We start from the raw sequence: 22,078 nt of genomic DNA on the forward strand, positions 1-22,078 counted from the left end.
CATTAACGGACAATTCTTGCACACTTTGTCAACCAAAACACACCGACCCATGGGGTTCGATACTTTAATTACAAATTCAGTAGACTCAACAGGCAAAGTCTTACTGAATACTAAAGTCTCACATACATAAGAATAAGTTGAACCAAGATCAATCAACGTAACAACACGAGTATCATAAAGAGTGAAAATACTAGTAATGACGTCTAGGGATGACACCTCCTCACGTGCTCGAATGGCATAAGCTCTGGCAGGTGCGCGAGCCTCAGATCTAATAGATGTATCTTTAATACCTCTCTGATTGCCACTCACATTACCCGTATTCCTGGGTGGTCTACCCCGAGCTGCTGTGTTGCCCGATCTCGTATTCTGAGTCGAATTTCGACCCGCAAACTCTTGGCACTCCTGAATAAAATGATCTTTCGATCCACATTTATAGCAAACTCGATTGTTGTACTTTCCCAACACTCACCAACATGTCTCCTACCACACTGTTGACACTCAGGTTTATTCGATCGGGTATTACCAACACTAGCAACTGAGCTGGCTCTTGAACTCATTGGTGGTCGTTCTTGTATAGAAATCCCGGCAGTAGCCTTAGATCGGCTATTAACATCTCTGAACTTCTTTTTTTCGTCTGAAAAGTTTTACTCGCTGATCTCTTGCGGAAATCTCTAGCTTCAAACTCAGCTTTTCTTTTCTCTTTGCTGAGTTCTTCAGCCTTGCAAGCTCGCTCGACGAGTACCACGAAGTCTTTTATTTTGAGTATGCCGACAACAAATTTTATGTCTTCATTCAGCCCTTCTTCGAATCTTTTACACATAGCAGTCTCGGTAGCAACACACTCTCGGGCATATCAGTTGAGTCTCACAAACTCATGCTCATAATTAGATACGGTCATACGACCTTGCTTTAGCTCGAGAAATTCTTTGTGTTTCTGATCATTGAATCGCTGACTGATATACTTTTTGTGAAATTCTGTCTGAAAGAAATCCCAAGTGACACGCTCTTTTGGAACAACCGAAACCAGAGTGTTCCACCAATAGTAAGCTGAATCCCGTAACAAGGATATAGCACATTTCAGGCACTCATCAGGTGTACAGGATAATTCATCGAAGACATGAATGGTATTATCGAGCCAAAATTCAGCCCGTTCAACATCATCACTAGCTGTGGCCCTAAATTCTTCAGCTTCGTATTTTCTTATTTTATCAACAGGAGGTTTATTCAATCTCATAGGATCGATAGTCGGAGGTACCATAGGCATGGGAAGTGGGTTAATCGGGGTCGGAGGTTGTTGAACAGCCAGATTTGTCTGGATATATTGAGTAAACCATTCATTCATCATAGTATAAAAGGCTTGTTTAGCCTCATCACCATGGTTACTCGTATTTGGTCGAGAATCAACCGGCTCCATCCCTTGCATGGGAGTAGGCGCTACACTCTCGACAGTATCCGCTACAGTTCGATCGAGATCAGGATCCATTTACTATATGAAAAACACATTTTTTTGTCAGAAGTCGTTACACTATCACAGTATAATAAATGGCATGTATAGATAGACTCATACACGCTACGTTAGTCCTAGAATCGACTAAATCGTAGCTCTGATACCAACTCACTGTAACACCCCAACCCGTGTCCGTCGCTGGATTAGAGTTACAAGGCACTACTGATCAAAAACCCAACTCAAAATTTTTTTTTAAATTATACCAACTCAACCACGAAATTTCATTCCATATAAATATATATGTTTAATCACATAACCAATTAAAATCAACATGCATCATTAATCAAATTTCATAAACTAACCATTTTTCAAAAATTCAACCATATCATTATCATTTACCTAATCAAAATTTAATATCATTCAAATTCTTAAAACATTTCCAAACATACATGATTATATATCATAAATCAAGCATATATCCAAACATTTATTTGTATACATATTTCATTTCAATTTACTAACTATACTACATATTACAACATAGGTAATCTACCTGTTTGGATGACTCTTATACATCAATTTGGACAACATTTATATACCAAACTAGACAACATTTTCACACCAAAATTTGGACAAGATATATACAACAATTTGGGCAAGATATATACAACAAAATTGAGCAGACATTTTACACCAAAATTGACAGATATATACAACAAATTGGGCAAGATATATATACCAAATTAAGCAACATTTTTACATCAAAATTTGACAGCATATATACGACAATTTAGGCAGCATATATTTAACAAATTGAGGAACATTTTTACATCAAAATTGGACAGCATATATACAACAATTTAGGTAGCATATATATACCAAATTGAGCAACATTTTTACATCAAATTGGACAGCATATATACAACAATTTAGGCAGCATATATATAACAATTTGAGCAACATTTTTACATCAAAATTGGACATCATATATATAACAATTTAGGCAGCATAAATACAACGAATTGGGCAGCATTTAAGCATCAAAATAACATGAACATATACTACATTTTAGACCATTAAAACATATGCATTAATACTGAATTCAAACCAAAAGAGATAAGCCATTTTCGTATCGCTATTAATTACATCTATATACATTGGTTCCAAAATCAACATTTCCACTATGCTATACATGCCATTTATTCGAAAACAACTTAGTAAAGTACCAAAATATAGACGATAGTGTGACAAGCTTCACAAACGATCCATGAACACGTAGCGATCACCAAAATCTATACATCAAAAAAATTATCCAACACATTGTAAGCTAATTTAGCTTATTAAGTTACAAGCAATAAACTTTACAATTTAACTTGATATCTCGAATAATATTTAACCAATTCATACTACTAAATCATCTTACCTTTAACTTACCGTATCTTAGATAATTATTAACTTATTACTATGATTTAACTAAAATCAATATAATTACTCAACCATAAACATTTCTTCAAATTTAAATACAATGCCAAATACATTATGCATTTCATCATCATGTGATATAAAGAATCATCTTATATATTTGATTCCAAATATAATCACCACATAGGTTTAATACTTACAAAGCTCAACCTTGGATACAACCAAAACGGTTATTACTCAAGAACTCCAATTATTTACTCATTATACTAATCATGATTACTCAATAAGTCGAACACTCAATACTAATAGTTATTCGAAAATATTACTTAGTGCTTAATAATAAATCTCGCACACTTAGTGCTTTACAATTAAACTCGCACACTTAGTGCTAATCTCATTATCATGATTTTTTTTATACTCGCACACTTAGTGCCGAAAGTCAACAATTCAATACATCTTATTTCAATAATTTTTTTTCACTACATGTATATATATATACCATTCAATCCAGCATAATTACATAGATACTAAGATGATTTAAAACGATACAAAATATATGCTTAATAACTTACCTCTGATGTCGTCGACTAATAGATCGGCTACTCAACCACTTTCGATTTCCCCCGATCTAAATCTGATTTCTTGGTTTCTTGATCTAAACATATTCAAATAAATCTCATTTAAATATATTTTCATTTAATTTATTCTAAGAACACATAAATGGGAAAATTACATTTTTGCCCCTAACATTTCACATTTTTCACAATTTAGTCCCTATTTCACAAAATACAAAATAATTAAATTTTCATTGCACAATAGCTTGGCTGAATATACACTAAGATCATATAAGTCTATGCATGTCATTTATTTTGCATTTTAGTCCCCTAAAAATTTATTTTCTCAATTTAGCCCTAATTACTCAAATTCACCAAAAATTCAAAGACAAAACATGTTTATCTAACACTTATATTTCATATTTCATCAACTAACATCATGAAACTCAAACATTCATCAATGGCACATTTCAAAATCATCAACAATTCACAAAATTAAGACATGGGTTTTGATGTATTTAAAACAACGATCTCAAAAACGTAAAAATTATCAAAAATTGAAACAGAAACATACCTTAATCAAAGTCTTCAATGGCCGAATATTTCAAAGCTTCAAACCTAATTTTCTTTTCTAGTTTCGGTGATAAAAAAATGAAGAACATGGCTTTTTTCTTTAATGTTTTATGATATAATAACTTAATATTATACTATTATTATTTTAACTTTTATATTTAATATATAAAAACTATATATTTTAACAATCATGTCGTCCACTATCCTTTAAAATGGGCTAATTGCCCTTTAAGAACCTCATATTTAAAAGCCACTATCAAATAAACACTTCACACCTTAATAAGCAAATTTCACATTTTATGCAATTAGATACTTTTGTCAAATTAAACACATAAACAACAAAATTAATTCACGAAACTTTCACACATTTAAATTCACACATCATAAGCACATAAAATAATATTAAAATATTTTTCAGACTTAGATTTGTGGTCTCGAAACCACTATTCCGATTAGGGTCAAAATTGGGCTGTTACATAGGAAATATTACAAAAAATTTGATTTCAGGGGTCACACACTCGTGTGGCCAAGCCGTGTGCCTCACACGCCCGTGTGGCCAAGTCGTGTGCCTCACACGATTGAGACACACGCCCATGTCTCAGGCCGTGTAACTCTCTAACTTGGGTCACACGCCCGTGTGGCCAGGCCATGTGCATCCAGAAGTACCTTAAAACTCAAGTTTACCATTTCCTATTTACTTAGACTCTAAGCAACTTCATTACCAATCGTTTAACCTATTCAAAAAATGATTAAACATGCCCAAAATACATCAAATTCATCACCTAATATGCCTAACCAATGTATTCTCATTGGTACCACATTTTATATGTTCAAATACATCAACAACACATCAAACATTCAAGACTTTCACTCATATGTCACTTACCATATTTGAACTAACTTTCAAACTTCTAAAGTTACCAACTATGAAGCTAAGCACATACCAAGAATTATGCTACTCTACCAAACTTTAAACTATCACATACCAAAATATAAACTAGGCTAGCATACCAACCTAGCCTTAACCACAACCATATACACATTTAAGCATAATTTCACTAGCAACTAAGTTAACAACATCTCATAAATGATATCAACAAAAGATTCCCTAGGTACATGCCATTACAAAATGAAATATCACCACACTTGAGCTCAGGATTTGTGATTTGATGCTGAGTCGGCAATAATTTGAACAGTACCTAGCCTGCACATGGAAAATAAAACTGCACGCTGAGTAAAACTTAGTGGTATCGCTATAATCGAATAACATAAAATTGATATAAGTTTTTAAAATGCAAAATGCAACAAATAAGCTATGTTCGTGTGTTTCAATTCAATAGTATGATTTTTGCTCATTTCTTATTCACATCTACTAAGATTTTCACATGTTCAAATATATAAGTATATATCAATGGCATTTCATTTAACATTTGAATACATCATCTCATGCAATGGTATGATTCATATCTTTGATCAATACTTGAATTCATTCAAGTTTCACATCTCAATTCATCATTTCATATTTCATTTCTCATCTCATAATCATTTCTCATATTTGTCATTTCAATATTTTTCTCATCTCATAATCATTTCTCATCTTTTCCATTTCGATATCAATCACATAAATTATTATTTTACTTTCCCCTATTAACATGACGATCTCAGACGGATACGCGAATCCAACCAACACATTAGTTTGGCACCCAGTGCCTCATCAGATAAATCTAAAGTAATAACTCTGTCCAGCGCTATATAAATTAACACCCAGTGCCTCATCGATTAAACCGAAGCAAATTGGCTCCCAGTGCATCATTGACTCGAGGTCGAAGTAATCCTTGAACTCTTCTTATCCTATAACATGCCATTTATATCTGACTTAGCCCGATACAATTAATAGAGTTTGATTTCACTTTTCAAATACAACCAATATCCAATTTCATGAATATATATCATCACATATAAGCAGATATCCAATTTGATAATAATCACATTTTTCTCGATGCACATGTATTCATAATCAATATATTTCATAATATACAAAATCAATCCATTTCATTTCAATTATGAATTTAATTCAATTCCCAAGTACCAAAATACTCACCTCAAATGCTTACCATATGCAAATAATCATATATTCAATAATCTACTATTTAATTCGGATTATAGAAACACAAATCGTGATTTCTGAGCTATTCGACGTTGATTTTATCCTTTCCCTTTTTACTCGAGGATTTCGGTATGACGTTAGCTATGGGATAAAACAATTAAATCACATTAATATTACACGTTTCAATTTCACATTAAATTTCAATTTTTACACTATATTTTGCTTATTCTTCAATTTAGTCTCTAAACCAAGACTAATTTTAATCATCACATTTAACTTCATATTTTAATACTAATTTCACTCTAGACCAAATTTAGCTTCCTCTTTTCCAATTCTACCCCTTAATTTCAAATTTTTCACAATTTAGTCCCTATTGCTCAAAATCAACAATTAATTCCATAATTTAGTCCTTTTCCATTTCTAACTTAAAAATCTATCTATTTAATCCCTAATACTTAAACTATTCAACAATGTCAACATCTAAAATCTTCAGCAATACTAAAAGTTACAATATGAGTTGGATAGCCCTAAGTACCGGGATTCTAAAAATATAAAAATTATAAGAAAATAGGACTAAATTGACTAACCAATTGAAATTTGAAAGTTTGGAGCCCTTGGTGCCATCGGCCACTTTGTTTCTTTCTTTCGTTTCTTTTCTTTAATTTGATGTAATCCTTAAACAAATTCTATTATAAACTTTTGATGTAATTCTTAATGCCATAATAAGTATTTTTTGCGGCAGTTGTAAAATTTTTTCTAAGTGTTTATGTTGTAACATCTGATATTTGGATCTGGTGATTCGGGTTAGGTAGAGGGTGTTGTAGTATTGGTTCACGTTTTCATCGTCACCATCTTTTTGTCTCTGTTTCCATGTCACCATCGTCGCCAGCCACTATCAGGCTATCTTGGGTCTCTGTCGCACTGTCGTCGCCCACCACCGGCTACCGTCAGACCATTGTTGGCTGCCACTAGCCACCACTATTGGCCACCGTCATCGGCCCTTGTTTTCGAACATTATTTTCGGACCATCGATAGCCTTTTGCTACCAGACCACCATCGGTCTCACACAAGTTTTGCTGGATCGGGTTTGCATTGTCCCAATTAGCCTGCATATGTCTCGATTCTCCAGGTTCCTTAGAAAAATTTAGGTTACATAATTATTATGTCCATTTTTGAGTCACATAATTTATTCTAAAATTATAAAATTAAACCCTGAGTTAAGATGATAGTCTAGGATCTAATTTATATATGCCTGAGAAATTAATAAAATTACATTTAATTTTTTAGGAATTAGAACTTTGGCAAAAATTACTTTATCATTCATAACAATAAAATAATAGCATACAGTCATTTGCATGCATTCCCCTAAACATGCATACAATTACAATAATGTCACATTTTATCAAAATTAATCACACATGAAAAAAGAGAGAATTTTTGTCTTGGTTTATACTATAAACATAGCATAACCTGGCACTCTAATACTAATTTTTAGGGAAAAAACCGAGCCGGTTTGTGATATTCATAGCAATAAATCCTTTAATAAAATCGCACATGCCTTTTCTGATAGATGGATCCTTATCATTCTGGGCTTTCAACCGAACAACTTTCTTCTCTATTCTCCTACCAAGAAATGCTTCGAGTGTGGGGTCGAACTAATTCAAATCAAACACAGAACCAGAAATAGTTTTATTTTACTTTTAGTGTGAAAGCAAAATCTCTTTCAATAGAAACTAGTAGAATTATTATTCCAGAAAATAGATTTTAAACTCAGAGAATTAAACTCTCACTATTTTTGGGCAATAACAATATCTCAAAGTATGTGTATTTAGCCCTATCGGTGTCATTTATTTATATGGAGAAGAGGTGAAATCCTAGTTGAATTGTAGAAGTCTATTTCAAATAAAAAAAAAGAACTCCTAGTCTAACTAAGAGTATAGAGGCGACAACCCTAGATAATTATACAAGGATTTGTCATCCCTAGCATTATCATGAGGGATTTTTAGGTCACTCCCATTCGAGTTGAATTACAAGTAATTTCTAGACTTTTAACCCAGTACTTTATAATTCGTTCCAACCCGACTTCTGTAGTATGTAGCGCCATTCACAATAGTGGAATTCATAGCTCGATACATGGGGAAATGATATCCTCTCATTGGCATTACATGGTTGATGAAAAGTAAAGGTGGCCACGGGTCGTTTGTCTTTCTGATAAATGACTTGATTACTGTTTGATAGTAATTGACTTTTCATGAAAGAAAATGTAATAGTTACCATTAGATAAAATAAAATCATATTGGGAGAATGGATTTATCTCAAAGAGATTAAGGGTATCCTATGAGGGTAACAAACTTATGGCAAGGTCATTGGACAAGCACTAATCAAGATGCTTTCGTAATGGTATGCCGTTGGGGAGAGCTCAGTCATGATACTATAGTGGAATGACTTGAGTTTATAATTAATAGGTTAAAAGTTGAAACTTAATTATAAATTATTTGAGCACTAATCACATATGTTCAAACGGTCTTTCCGCTAGCTCATTGAAAACATAAATGAACTACATGTTGAATCAAATGAACATAAATGGTAAAAATGGAGAAATGAGAAACATTTGGAAATGCACGTGGTTTTCTCCAAATTGAAAATGACTTGAAAATGAATTTGTTCGAATTAAATGGAGTTCGAAAATGAAAATATATCATTTAGTAACAAGTGAATTCGTTGAATATAGAAATATTAAATATATTTTTCACAAATTCTTTTACGGTAAAGTCAACATGATTTTAATAGAATTAGAATTGGGTTGAGAAGATTATCTAATTGGAAAATTAATTTATTTAAATTAATTTAATATATTTATTTTAGTGAATTCTTCTCACTGTATTAGGTTCCGCAATCGTAAAAAAATTGAACTACGCAAACAATTAATTGTCCCTTATTTTATTGTGGTTGTCATAGTTTTAGCAGAAATCCCACTTTCGCTGTCGGTTTTTCTCATACTCCATTTCTTGCCGGTTCGCAACTAGTTCAGGTCAACAAAATTTACTTAATTTCTATATTTACCTATTACCTAATCAACATAAAAACCAGACATTAACAATTCAACAAAATATAAGCCAAATCTGGAAATACAAACTCTTTATAAAACAAAGCGGAAGAATAAAAAATTTAGGAAGAACAGTATAATAATAAGAAGAAAAAATCAATTACAAATTAAAAAGAAAAAATTAAAAATATTGGAAATTGGAATTAAGTTCTAAATGGTGACGGTTAAGATAAACATGAGAGAAGAATAGTTTAAGAAAACAAAGAAAATGTGAATATATGCGTTTTCTACTTTTTATTATAGATCATATTAAAAAATTTTAATTTAAATCAAATGAATAAAATATTATCTGAACTTTAAAATTTCCAATTATTTAATCAAAATTATAACTTAATATTTATTATTGTAACTTCAAATTTAAAACTTTTATCATTATCTACTAAAATTTTGAAGATTGCTTTTAATTATTTTAACGTAAATGTGCTTTCTAAAACTAAATGAATGTTTATAAAAAAATATCTTAAAAATCTATAAAATTTAAATAAAAAAACACAAATGTGTCAGTCGTCGCAATTTTAGTGCCCACACTTGGTTATATATATAATTTTCTATTGACTCTTAGCTCAGCGGGCATCGCTGCTATTATAACAACGAGGAAAACATAAATTTTATAGATATTGTATAAAAATGTATATGTATATTATATACAACAGAAGTTGAGTAAGATGATACATTGAATGACAAAAGACCATTACGTGCTACTACTCAAGATGCTCATTGTAGAGGTTCTTTGATGGAGAGGGGAAGTATTGCAAAGAAGTGATTGGGATGTACCGAAAGAAGGTGACGAGGAAGACTGGAGTAGATTCGGTATCACTAAACGCATCCACATATGGTGGTTGGTAAGGTGGAGAAAGAAAATATGTGGTTGACAATAAGGCTCAACAAAGAAAATAAGTTGAAAGAACTTTAAGGCGAAGAGAGAGCTTTGAGAATCAGAATGCCAAAATGTTAAAAGTCCCCTCACTAGTTCTGAAGGACTCCTATTTATAGATATTTGAAAATAGGTGCTATAAAGCTAGGTAATTAATATAAGTGGTTAAATTAATTTTCAATTACAATTGCATTAATGATTAAGGACATCTATCACACACAACAACAACATTTAGAGTAGATTGAATGCCTTCAGCAGCAGCACTTAGATCGGATCAGAAGCCTTGAGCAGCAACATTTAGAGCACTTCGACCAGCTTTAGCGCCAACAGCATTGCATTGAGGCCTATCTAGAGCAGTTGTGCCAGCATTTTCATATCACTTCACCCAATCCCCCTATTGTCTCTACGCCTCTCAATCCTGACATCCCACATGTCGTCGATTAGTTATTTTTATTTAGTTTTATGTTTTATTTATTTTTATTTTATTTTTATTGTTATTTGTTTTTCTTTTTTGGATTTATATATTTTTAATGTATTTTACTGTTATTGCTTTTTTTACTTTTTTCTATTTGTTTTGTCACCTCTTTATCTTATTTTATTTTTGTTTGTTTTCTTATTAGTGTGTACGAAACCATGTACTTAATTTAGGATCTCCTACATTTTCAGATTTCTCTATTCCAACACAATCATCCCAATCCAAGGAAGTTTCAATTCTCTTCCTCCCTTCCTTATGATACTTTGCTTATTGTGATTATATTTGTTTGTACATTAAGGGCAATGTACATCTTAAGTGTAGGGAGGATTTTATATGTTTATGCGATATAGCCCCTGAATTGTTGTTTGTGTTTAAGTAATTTTCTCAAACATAACATTAGAGTTAATTTTCTAAATTTGGAGTTTTTATTGGTTCTGTTTGGGATTATTTGGTGGATTTTTATGCATTGGTTTATTTATACTTTAAGACACGAGAGAGTCAAGCATGATAAATCGTTTTAAGAAACTATTGTTTTAGGTTGTCTCCCTAAACTGAAGCATTATCTTGAAATTTTATATTTACAAGTTTGATATCAAAACCATAATTTTTGTGAGCTTTTGAGCTTATAGAGCATTTAGAGCATTTACTGTTTCGTGCTCATTTTATTTTTGGTTGTGAGCATGTCAACTTGATTTGTTATTCTAGATCTTGCTTCGGATATCCATGCCGAGACCATATTATCGATTTGATATACTAAGATGATAGAGGCACTTAGGATTTAACCCGCCTAACCTTTAACACAACTTTCCTGTTGTATTATCCCCTAGTAAACTCTGTTGATCCTATTCCATTTTTGTATACTTATCACCCATTTATGTTAACTCGAAAACTGTATTAATTTTGTAAATCACACATTTTATTGACTCCCTTTTTGTCGATCGCCTAACTATGTTTCACCATTTGTATTGTTGAATTTCTCTTTTTAAAAAAACATAAAAAAACTCTAAAAAAATAATAATAAAAAAATTGAAACATTTGCCTTTAATTGCTAAGTAATCCTTCCACTCTTTGCAGTTAGCCTTGAAGTGTCTTTTTCTTATTGCAGAAAAAACACTTAGACTTAGATAAGTCTTTAGACTTCTTGGTTATCTTCCTTTCAACTTTAGGTGGCCTAAAGGACTTATGTAACGACCCAGATTTCAGTTGTGTTAAGAAATACGGTTTCAGAATCTTATTTTTGTAAACTGTGTCCGTAAGGACAAAATATAAGGATTTATGAAGTTGGTATGAAAATATATTGAAGTTCAGTTAAGTAATTTAACCAAGAAGTTAGCTAATTAAAGCTCGGGGATTAAATTGTAAATGTCCAATCACTATGAAATTTTAATTTGGAAAAAGCTTAAGGCCCTAGATAGCAATTATCCAAAGGACCAAAATCATTATTAAACCATCGTTATTATAAAGTTAGTGGAGAATGATGATAATAACCATTTATTTAATAAAATTATGATTAAAGAGATGTAAATAAGATTAGATAAAAAAAAGTAATGATAATTAATTACGTTTAATTAACTATTTATTCTATATATATAATTTTAAGTGGATGGAAAGAGGAAATTCATTCATCTTCTTCTTCCACCATTTTCTATTAAAGAAGGAAAGAAAGAAAATTTAAGCATCCCTTCAACATTCGGCCATAAATTCAAGTAAGTCCTTAGTCCACCAAGTATCCTTAAATAGTTAAGTTTGGGTTTCATTGTCATTCCGCAACACTTGCAAAATCCTTGGTGCAGCCTATTCTGAACTTAACTCAACATGTAGCAAGCCCTTTGTAGTGTATATTATAGAAAAGTGATGATTATGAATAATTTTTCATAAATTGTATCATATTCAGTAAGCTTCCATTCATTCTTTCTACTATGAAAATCAAATTTAATTTAGGTAGTCTAATTAGGTTACATTTCATCACCCACACATTAAAAACCCCTAAACTAGGAAATCTAACAATCTAACCTCTTCTTCTTTTTTTGTAATTCATTTATAACTCTTTTTATTTTATAATCTTTAATAGTTTTTTTATAATTTTGTAGTTTTCCGATAGCTTTTTAAAAAAATTCAAATGATGGCATGATATAATCTTAAAGTGTCACATCATCACCACTTAACGACGTTACAAGAAAAGGACTAAATTGTTTGATGAAATCTTAGTTCAAGTACCAATATAGACCAAATATTTTTTTAGGACCAAGATGTTGGGGATCGACCCGTATAAATAATGAACAACAAAATAGAGAAAATCAAACAAACAAATATTTACGTGGAAAGCTCTCAAATAACAAGATAAAAAATCAAGGCCAAAAGGAGACTTCACTAATGAGAAAGTAATCTGAAAAGTACAAGATAGAGATAATAAAAAACAAACCCTGAATGCCGAATACAAAACCCTCCGACTAAAACACAAAATTCTCTTAAAACTCTGTTAAAGTTATTTCTTAATTGTGTTATGTTATATTTTTCATCACCTATTCTAGGATTACTAAAGGCCATTTTGTAGACCAAATTCGGAGGTCAAATATGACTAAAATATCCTAGATTAATCAAAATTTGATTAGGGAAAATAATTAGAGTTTAACTAGGAGAAGAAACCCGATTATCGTGGGAACACGTCATCACGTCGCAACGTCCCAACACTTCTCGTCATGACATCGTCATTGTCATGACGTCAGGTGTCGCGTCATCAAGACATCGTCTACTTCGTGTCTCCAATTGGCTTCGTGTCATTGCAGCGTCACGTGGATCTCCGTCGTGACGGCGCCTCTGTTTTGGCTCTTGATTTGTCCAAAATGCGAGGCACCCTTGTTTTGTCTTTGCAATTACTTTTTAATGGTATGATTAAATTGTTGTCACTACAGTCAACAATTTGGTGATAAATAACGATTCGTCATTGTAGAACTTTTTATTTAGGAATTCATCTTTACGTCACTTTACTTTCTTGTGGTGAATTAATTTATGTCAGTGAAGCCGTTTTTGTCAATGAGTAAACTTGCGTCACTTTTGGTAGATGCTTTATCGATGAATTGAATTTCATCACTATAAGCATCTTTTATCAGCGTGCAAATTTTCAGTCCCTATGGTTGACACATTTAGCCAATGTTTATAGATTGGTCAGGGTACTTTGATTAAAAAACTAAAAATGAAAATATTGAAAAGAAAAACCCTATTTTTTAGCTAATTTAGTTGGTTTGTATCAATGCCCACTATAATTAGTCCAATATCATTCTCTGAATCGATAATTCAATGGGTTTTCGATCCAATCCAATTCAAATATCATTGTCTTTAGCAATAATATTTTTTCTCTCACTTTTGCCTTTTGCATGAATTAACTCTTTTGTCGCTGTAGTTTTGTGAGTTAATTTATGGATAATAATTTTCGTTGTATAATTATCTTTTGGTAGAATAAATTACTTGGTGTAAATTTTTTGGTTAAACATAAACACTAGGGGGCTAGCAGGGGGTCGGCCCTTTTAAAATAAAATTTTTTCATTTAGGCATTTTAAAAGTTTTAAAATAGTAAAAATAAAATTATATTTTAAATCCTTCTAAAATAATAATAATTTAATTTAATTTTTTTAAAATTATAAAAATATAAACTAAAACTATTACAATTTAAAATATTTTATGATTTCCGAACCCAGATCTCAAAGCCATAAGTTGAGGGGTCAGCCACTCAGCACAGTATTATATGATTGGTTAACTCTACCGGTTACTTGTATCAATAAAAGAGTTTGATAGGTGCGGCAAATCGGATTATTTTGGAATTGGATGGAATCTTACGTGTAATCGACTCCAAGGTTGGCATATTTCCCTTATCTTCGTTTCCTTTCTAAATATAATAATAACTCGTTAATGCCATGATTATAATAATACAAGTTTTTATTGTTTTTATTCAGTTGTTTGTATGATCTTCTACCATCTGGAACACGAAAAAGGAGAAATTATCTTGAAAAGTGTAATTGAGTTTTTCTAAACAAAAGAATGGGAAGTTTTTGTCGGTTTCGTGCAAAGCTCGGGGTATTATTAGATAATTGAGACATTGGGATTTGGATTTGGAAGAGACATGCGTGCGGTTGACACACTCAGCTTGCGGATACAAAAGAATTTATGCCGGAAAACAGAGGAGAAAAAACTTCCCATTTTTCTGTGCATCGTAATATAAAACACCATTATCTAATATAACCCTCCAAGTCCGAAGGAGAGAGAAAAACGATAACAAACCTGTTGGTGTCACCCGGAAATGGCGGCAACGAGGAAACCCTTACTGTCTTTGCTAAGCAGAGTGAGCCGAACAAGCAAGAGGACCTATGGTGTTCTGGCTGAAGGCAGCTCTTCTTCTTCTTCTTCCTCTTCTAACCATCTCATCAACCTTGAATACGAATATAGTGCCCACAAGTTAGTTCTTTTCTCTCTTTTTTCATTTGATTCATCCTTAATCTCTGGGCTTAATCTTTCTCTTCTTCTGGCAATTCAGTTTTTTTCTTCTTGTTTTGGGTTCTGGGTTTCGGTTCTTTGATCTGAAAAGCATCTACTATCACTTGTATTCATGTTTTCGGTTTTGCTTACGTTTATCGGAAACATATTTATTATAATTAGTATTTGTGGTTTTCGTTTTGCTTTGTTAGCTTCAAGCTTTAGTCTTTGTTGATCGCTCCTGTTAGAATGATGGATTATGTGAGAATTTTTCTTTGATAATATAAATGGGTTCAATTGATCTTTCCTGTTAGAATGATGGAGTATCTGTTGCTGTGTCCAAGTTCAATAGGGTGAAATTTTTTAATTTCTGTATTCAGGTTTTGTTGATATAATTAGACCATGCCCTAATATGTAGACTCAACCTATTAGATTAATGGATTTTGTTGAGGACCTTTGATTGAGTTTCAATGTGGAGAATTGGAAATCACGAAACTTTTCCATGGAGGATATTTTTTATGGTCTCTGTAGTTGCCTTTTCATTTGTAATTTGATTCCATTGCCTTTATTTTTTCAAGGATAGAGTAAGCAAAATTACTTTTCTTGTTCAAGTACAGTTACCACCCAGTTCCTGTTGTATTCTCTGAAGCAAAGGGATCAATCATATGGGATCCAGAAGGCAAGAAATATCTGGATTTTCTATCAGCTTACTCAGCTGTTAATCAGGTATAAACAGTGTAATTTGTGTTGTAGTAATCCCTACACCTGTAGGTGCCTCTTTACTTTGTCTTATTAATCCATTTGTTCCTTCTGTTATTCACTAGAATTCAGGGGATCGGGGAGGGGGGGGGGCAGAGGGAAAGAAAAGAAATCCACCATTTGCATTTTTCTTGGCAATTTGAATTCAGTTTTATCTGTAGTTTGTGTCATTGCTTGCCACTGTAGGGACATTGCCATCCAAAGATCATCAAAGCATTTCAAGAACAGGCAGAAAGACTCACTCTCAGTTCCAGAGCCTTCTACAATGACAGGTTTCCAGTTTTTGCTGAGCGTTTGACAAGCATGTTTGGTTATGAGATGGTGCTTCCTATGAACACAGGTGCTGAAGGAGTGGAAACCGCTCTGAAGTTGGCAAGGAAATGGGGTTATGAGAAGAAAAAAATTCCCAAAAACGAGGTAAATCTTTTCAAGCTTTGCTAACTGATCTTTTGTTGTGTCTAATAGTTCCTCTTACCTGATGTGAGGCCATTAGCTGGGAAAGTATTGTAAGGTGGTTTTGGGGGCGAGAGGTGGATGGGGTACTTCTGATTTTATGTAATTACTATTTTGCTTCGTCCAATGACCTTAATTGGAGATAGATACAAATACTGGAGTTGTCTACAAGGGGAAAATAGTAGTTCAGGAAACAGAAAACTTGTGGTGTTCCTTTTTTATTTAATTTAGTAGCAAGGCACTTATGATTTTGGATGGCAGCTGATGTTCTATATTGTTTATCTTCTTTCTGGCTTGGTATTATATATATGCATATATATAATCTAGTAAAGTTTTATTTGTTTTTATGTTTGATTAAATAATTGTGCATATGCAGGCTATTATCGTCTCTTGTTGTGGTTGCTTCCATGGTCGCACATTGGCTGTCATCTCTATGAGCTGTGACAATGAGGCTACTCGTGGATTCGGGCCATTATTGCCTGGTCATATTAAAGTTGATTTTGGTGATGCTGTTGCCCTTGAGAAGATCTTTAAAGGTTTGAATAGTCCCAATACTTGTTAGTTTATTTTTTATTTGGTGCTTAAGAGGCATCAATTATTCTGGATGATCTATCTCAATAATTTATCTTCAATGTCTTGATATATGCAGAAAAAAGGTACTTTTCTTCTATTCTAACACATTACTTATTCCTTTTGAGTGCAGAACATGGAGACAGAATAGCAGGATTTCTCTTTGAACCTATTCAAGGAGAGGCTGGTGTAAGTTTATTATCAAACATTATAGGCTGTTAAGTAGTTTCAATGGACTTGATTTTCTTTTGTGGTTTTGCTCCCTTTAGTTGTGGATGTGGGAACTTTTATTGAGCCAGCAGTTTGTTCATCTTTTCCATGGTTGATGTGTGTGTGTGTGTGTGTGTAATGCTAGAGTGTTTTTGGTCTTGGTAGCTATAACTTGGTAGTTATGGGAGCTTCTTTATCCCCACCCCATTATAAGGAAACTATCTTATATGGTTACATGATTAGTACAGGGATTGATAAATTAAGGGATATTTGAACTAGAGATCTTTTTGATGGATAGTTTTCTCTACCAATTAGGTGTCCCATTGATGCAGATAGTCATTAACAATTTAGCACTTCCACCAAGTGCAAGTCCTTTTTAGAAATAGAGTTTTACATAATATACAGAATTACAACCAATCTTTAAATATGAGAGATCACAGAAGATTCACACACAAAGAAAAGAAAAAAAAAAGGGGCTTTTTGTGTTTCCTTTCTCAAATTATATGTTTGGGGGGGGGGGACTTTTTCATCAAATCAAGAATTGTAAAGTGGTTATTGCTTTTGTCCATTCTTTTGACAATGTGTTATATATTATCCCTTTCCATTTAAGGTTATAATACCTCCAAAAGGTTATCTAAAAGCTGTCAGAGATCTTTGCTCAAAATATAATGTTTTAATGATTGCTGACGAGATACAAAGTGGCCTAGCACGGTCAGGAAAAATGTTGGCTTGCGATTGGGAAGGTGTTCGTCCAGATGTTGTGGTAAGGCTGTTTTCAACTTCAAAGTTTTGGTGAAATTCCTGTACTATTTCATGCGTATAAACCAGTGTTTAGTTCTAAAATGTAGGTAATAAATTCTGCTGACCGAATATGCTAAAACTGTATATAATAAATTTGTGATTGTTGGTCTACAACTTTATGCCCTTTGATTTCTGCAGATATTCTAGTAAAGTAGCCATTAATAATGCATCAAGTATATATGATCCTTTTTCTCATTCTTGTAAGAAAAATGTAAAACTGGATATTGAAATGTGTAAGAGGGGGGGAGGGGGTTGAGTTGCTACAAAAATAATGAAATACCGACTGAGACTTTGATCTGCACAAATCAAATATATTCTTGTACTTGGTGTTTATTATTTTAATAGTTTCTGTAATTTGCTTCAATGTGAGTCAGGATTGTTGTACTGTTCTCCCCTCAATTTTACTTTCCAAGCATGGATCGCATACTTGAAATGTATCTGATATACAGATTGTGAAAATAGAAATACATAACTTATAATTTGCTTTTGGTTTTTCTAAAGAGGTGATTCAGAGAGTAGAGTATTATTTTCAGTTCTTTATATTGTTTATTTCTACATTTTTGTTATCTGCTTACAGGATCAATAGAAAGTCATATTCACTTCTATTTATGGATCCATTGTTTTATGTAGCTAATTCTTTTCTTCCCCCGTATTATAGTTAAGCATTTAAAAAATAGAAATCTTACATTGCTTATTCTCTGCTTTGAGCATCAATACAAATTTATATTTGCTGATCATGTTTCATGTAGCCCTTGTATTGGAGTTCGGCATTTAAAATAAAAATCTTGAAGTTCAATTCGCATTGTGAGATCAGCACTGAAACAGTTGAATGATAGCATCCTGGTCTAGAACTGCTCAGCCTGCTAAATTCATGCATTCAACATGCTCTATATTATGCTTTATTTCAAGCTTTCTTTCTTCTTAAATCAATGTATGCCACAGATTTAGAAACTTCTCTTGTAAATATTTAATATTTATTGACTTGCTCAGATACTAGGAAAAGCTTTGGGTGGTGGCGTAATACCTGTTAGTGCAGTGCTTGCTGACAAAGATGTAATGCTTTGTATTCGACCTGGAGAACATGGAAGGTTTGTAGTTATCCCTAGTAATCTCTGGTTAATGATGTTTCTTCCATCATTGATAAACAACTTAGCTTTCAAGGAAACTTGGTAGTTCTTCTTCCATTTTATGCACATGACCCTCTCCAGTGCCTGAAGTGCTTTTCCTCTCTCTCTGCTATTTGTGACACAATTGTTTTACAGTATCACTTTGTTTATGTGAAAGCTCACTGCACTTTTATTGATGTTTGTCATCAGCACTTTTGGGGGGAATCCTTTGGCCAGTGCGGTGGCCATTGCCTCACTAAATGTAATCCAGGAGGAGAAACTTGCTGAGAGGTATTGAAAATTCTTGCTGAGTGTTGCATTATCAAGATTAAATATGAAGAAGAAAAGTTGGAAATTATGCTGTTTTCTGGGAAACTACTTGATCTTTTTACAGTTTGGTGTAAATGAAAATTTAGGCAAGATAAAAATGTAGAGAGAATTCAACATCTTAAAAGAAGTAATTGAATCTCATACAATGTATAAATCTTAACTTTCTGATTGATGTGCATATTTACCCTAGGGTGTCTTGTCAAATGCATAATCTGAGAGAAGACATGGTAACACTCTGCAGGGTAAAGTTTTCTTGACATTATCAATTCCCAAAAGGATCAATGTGAAGGGTTAAAAATAATAATTATTTGATTAAAATTGGATTTAAAGCTTGCTTGAAGTATCATCTGGCTTGCTGCAATTTATCTATTTCTTCCTGCCCTCCCCTTTCACTGCCCTTTTTCTGCCCAGAGATGTATATATTTATTTGCTGGTTTATTTCCTATTTCGTAGATCTGCCCATTTAGGAGAAGAACTTTTGTGTCAGCTGGTTAAGATTAAGGAGGAATTTCCAAACTACGTTAAGGAAGTTCGGGGAAGAGGTTTATTCACTGCTGTAGAGTTCAATAGCAAGAGTTTTTTCCCTGTTTCAGCATATGATATCTGTCTAAAGATGAAAGAAAGGGGAGTTCTTGCCAAACCCACACATGACACCATTGTACGGTTGACTCCTCCACTTTGCATGAGGTAAGGGGAAATGCTTGATGACAACCTTAAAGTTTTCTGTCCACTGTCCCTTGAAGGTTCAAATTTTTGCTAGCATCCTACACCACCAAATCAAGGAAAACAAATGTCTAGAAAATGTTTATATTTATTTGTGATTCTGTAGAACATCTTAACGTGTGTGAATGGAGATAATACTTTTTAACAAGGTTGATGGGTTGAGCGGTGCTGATCCATCTTGGTGCTAAATTTGGTTAGTACTAGTTCACACATTTGCTTGTTTTGGCCTAACAATATGGGGCTGCTGGGAAGAGCTCACTCATGTTCCTCCCTATGTTCTCTATTAAATTTATATGGCATTATCAAACTTCATTGAACAGGTTACATTTGGTATCGTGTGACAAACTGGAGTTATGTCTGTTACTTTGTTACTCCTCTGTCATATTTCCCCCTTTTTCTATACAAGTTATTGACCATACCCCTTGCTTTTGGTGGTGATTTTAGTTAATTTCTGCTTTTAGAAGTAGGGAACTAGGATCACTCTAGACATTTCTGTGTCTTCTGGCCATTCTCATCTAAAGCTTTTGTCCTTTAGCTTTTGCTGCACTGTTTTAGTTTCTATTTGTTAAATTTTCTCATACTTAGTCGTAGCCTACTCCCAGCCATCAAACACTGCCCCAAAAACTTGCTCCAATCACCTCTAATACTTCCTATAGGAGGAGCAAGAAAAAAATGTATCCAAATGACTCTTGATGTTTTGTTGTTATTTCTCATGAGTTAATGATTATCTTTGCCCTTTGAATTGAGGAACTATTTCTATCATTATGTGATCTCGACCATACTCGTCTGGAAGTTGTGGCTGCCTGCTGAAGCTTTCCTTTATCCTTTCTCTCTTATAATTGTATTTACAAATTGGGGTTCTTTGGAAATATTTTGTTACCTGATCAGGGGTCCAGATACTATTCAGGATTATATGCAGTGTTGAAATTAATGATCTTAACACATTTTATGTAGATCCATGCTTGAACTAAGAGCTATCTTTGGTGCACTGTATGTCATTGTCTCCTTTTGTCATTTTTCTGGGGAGTCGCCTATGTATATCTCCATTTATATTTAACCCTTGCAATCACAGATGCTGTTGCTAGGAAAACAAAATAGAAGCAGATATTCTTGATGATGCGTGCTGCTTGTCTAGTTACTTGCATTGGTTTAAGACATGATCATCCTTTAATCTGCATTTGGTGTTGTCTAATTTTATGCGTATGATAAATGTGTTTGCAGTCGGGATGAGGTCAAAGAAGGATCAAAGGTGCTGCATGATGTTCTGGAACTTGATCTACCAAATATGCAGAAGGCCAAGCCGAAAGATTCTCCGACCACCGCTACAATTTGCGATCGATGTGGGAGGAACTTGTATGATCCTTCAGATAGAGCTCTCTAAATCATTTGTATGATTCATCCTTGGACATGGATTCTCTCTTTTTTCCTCTAAATAAACTAGACATTGATATCTCTTATGTTATTTTTATCTTTTGCTGCTCAGCAGCAAGGCAAGAACACTACAAATACACACAAACTCTATGCTTATATTGTTATACCTAAAATTAAATTAAACATTATGCTCCTTTAACTTAAGTTGTTCATAAATGGATGATTGATTTAGTTTTAAGTACTTCTTGAGATGGTAAACTACAATTGAACAATCCGTTGCAAAAGTCTAATAAAATTCATTTTATTGGAAATCAGAAAATTAATTTATATTATGAACGTTTAGGTAAAATATTTTTATTATTTAGTAAATTTTTGAATTCATTCTTTTTCCAAAACCTTTTTAAGGAAACAAACATATAAAGTTTTTTTATAATTTTTCTAAAATTTATGTTTGATAAACATTATTTTCAAAAGTTCTTTTTCCTAATAATTTTAAAAAAAACTAAATTAAAGTAATAATACATTAGTTGAAAACTTAGGCAACAGCATTATTGTAAAATACACTTTGTTATGAGAAAATTAACTCTCTAACTTTAAAGCTCGACGGATATTATTCCCTTGCATGGTCAAGAAAAAAATCAAATGCATAAATTGAGCAATTAATTACCAAATTGTCCACGAGCACAAATTATTCAATATACAAAGCATAGTACTTTTAAAAAAAAAAAAT

At 32.8% G+C, this 22,078-nt stretch overlaps 1 protein-coding gene across 1 annotated transcript; it reads left to right on the forward strand.

The window, feature by feature from the left end:
- The first annotated feature begins 14,274 nt into the window (after positions 1-14,274).
- Positions 14,275-21,547, forward strand: LOC105773237 (ornithine aminotransferase, mitochondrial). Its single transcript, XM_012594959.2, has 11 exons — positions 14,275-14,409; positions 14,509-15,007; positions 15,643-15,751; positions 15,971-16,201; positions 16,614-16,773; positions 16,941-16,996; positions 17,628-17,780; positions 18,809-18,906; positions 19,135-19,215; positions 19,708-19,941; positions 21,199-21,547. Exons 2-11 carry the CDS (start codon positions 14,853-14,855, stop codon positions 21,356-21,358), a joined length of 1,437 nt encoding a protein of 478 aa, XP_012450413.1. The 5' UTR covers positions 14,275-14,409; positions 14,509-14,852; the 3' UTR covers positions 21,359-21,547.
- The last annotated feature ends 531 nt before the right edge of the window (positions 21,548-22,078 follow it).

Source organism: Gossypium raimondii, chromosome 6, assembly GCF_025698545.1.
Source record: "Gossypium raimondii isolate GPD5lz chromosome 6, ASM2569854v1, whole genome shotgun sequence".
NCBI lineage: Eukaryota > Viridiplantae > Streptophyta > Magnoliopsida > Malvales > Malvaceae > Gossypium > Gossypium raimondii.

What these genes read in the sequence shown, in the direction of transcription:
- LOC105773237 (XM_012594959.2), top strand. Translation starts at nt 14,853, where the DNA reads ATGGCGGCAACGAGGAAACCCTTACTGTCTTTGCTAAGCAGAGTGAGC. An exon ending in CGACCTGGAGAACATGGAAG is followed by an intron (nt 18,907 to 19,134) that starts GTTTGTAGTTAT and finishes GTTTGTCATCAG; the next exon opens with CACTTTTGGGGGGAATCCTT. An exon ending in ACTCCTCCACTTTGCATGAG is followed by an intron (nt 19,942 to 21,198) that starts GTAAGGGGAAAT and finishes ATGTGTTTGCAG; the next exon opens with TCGGGATGAGGTCAAAGAAG.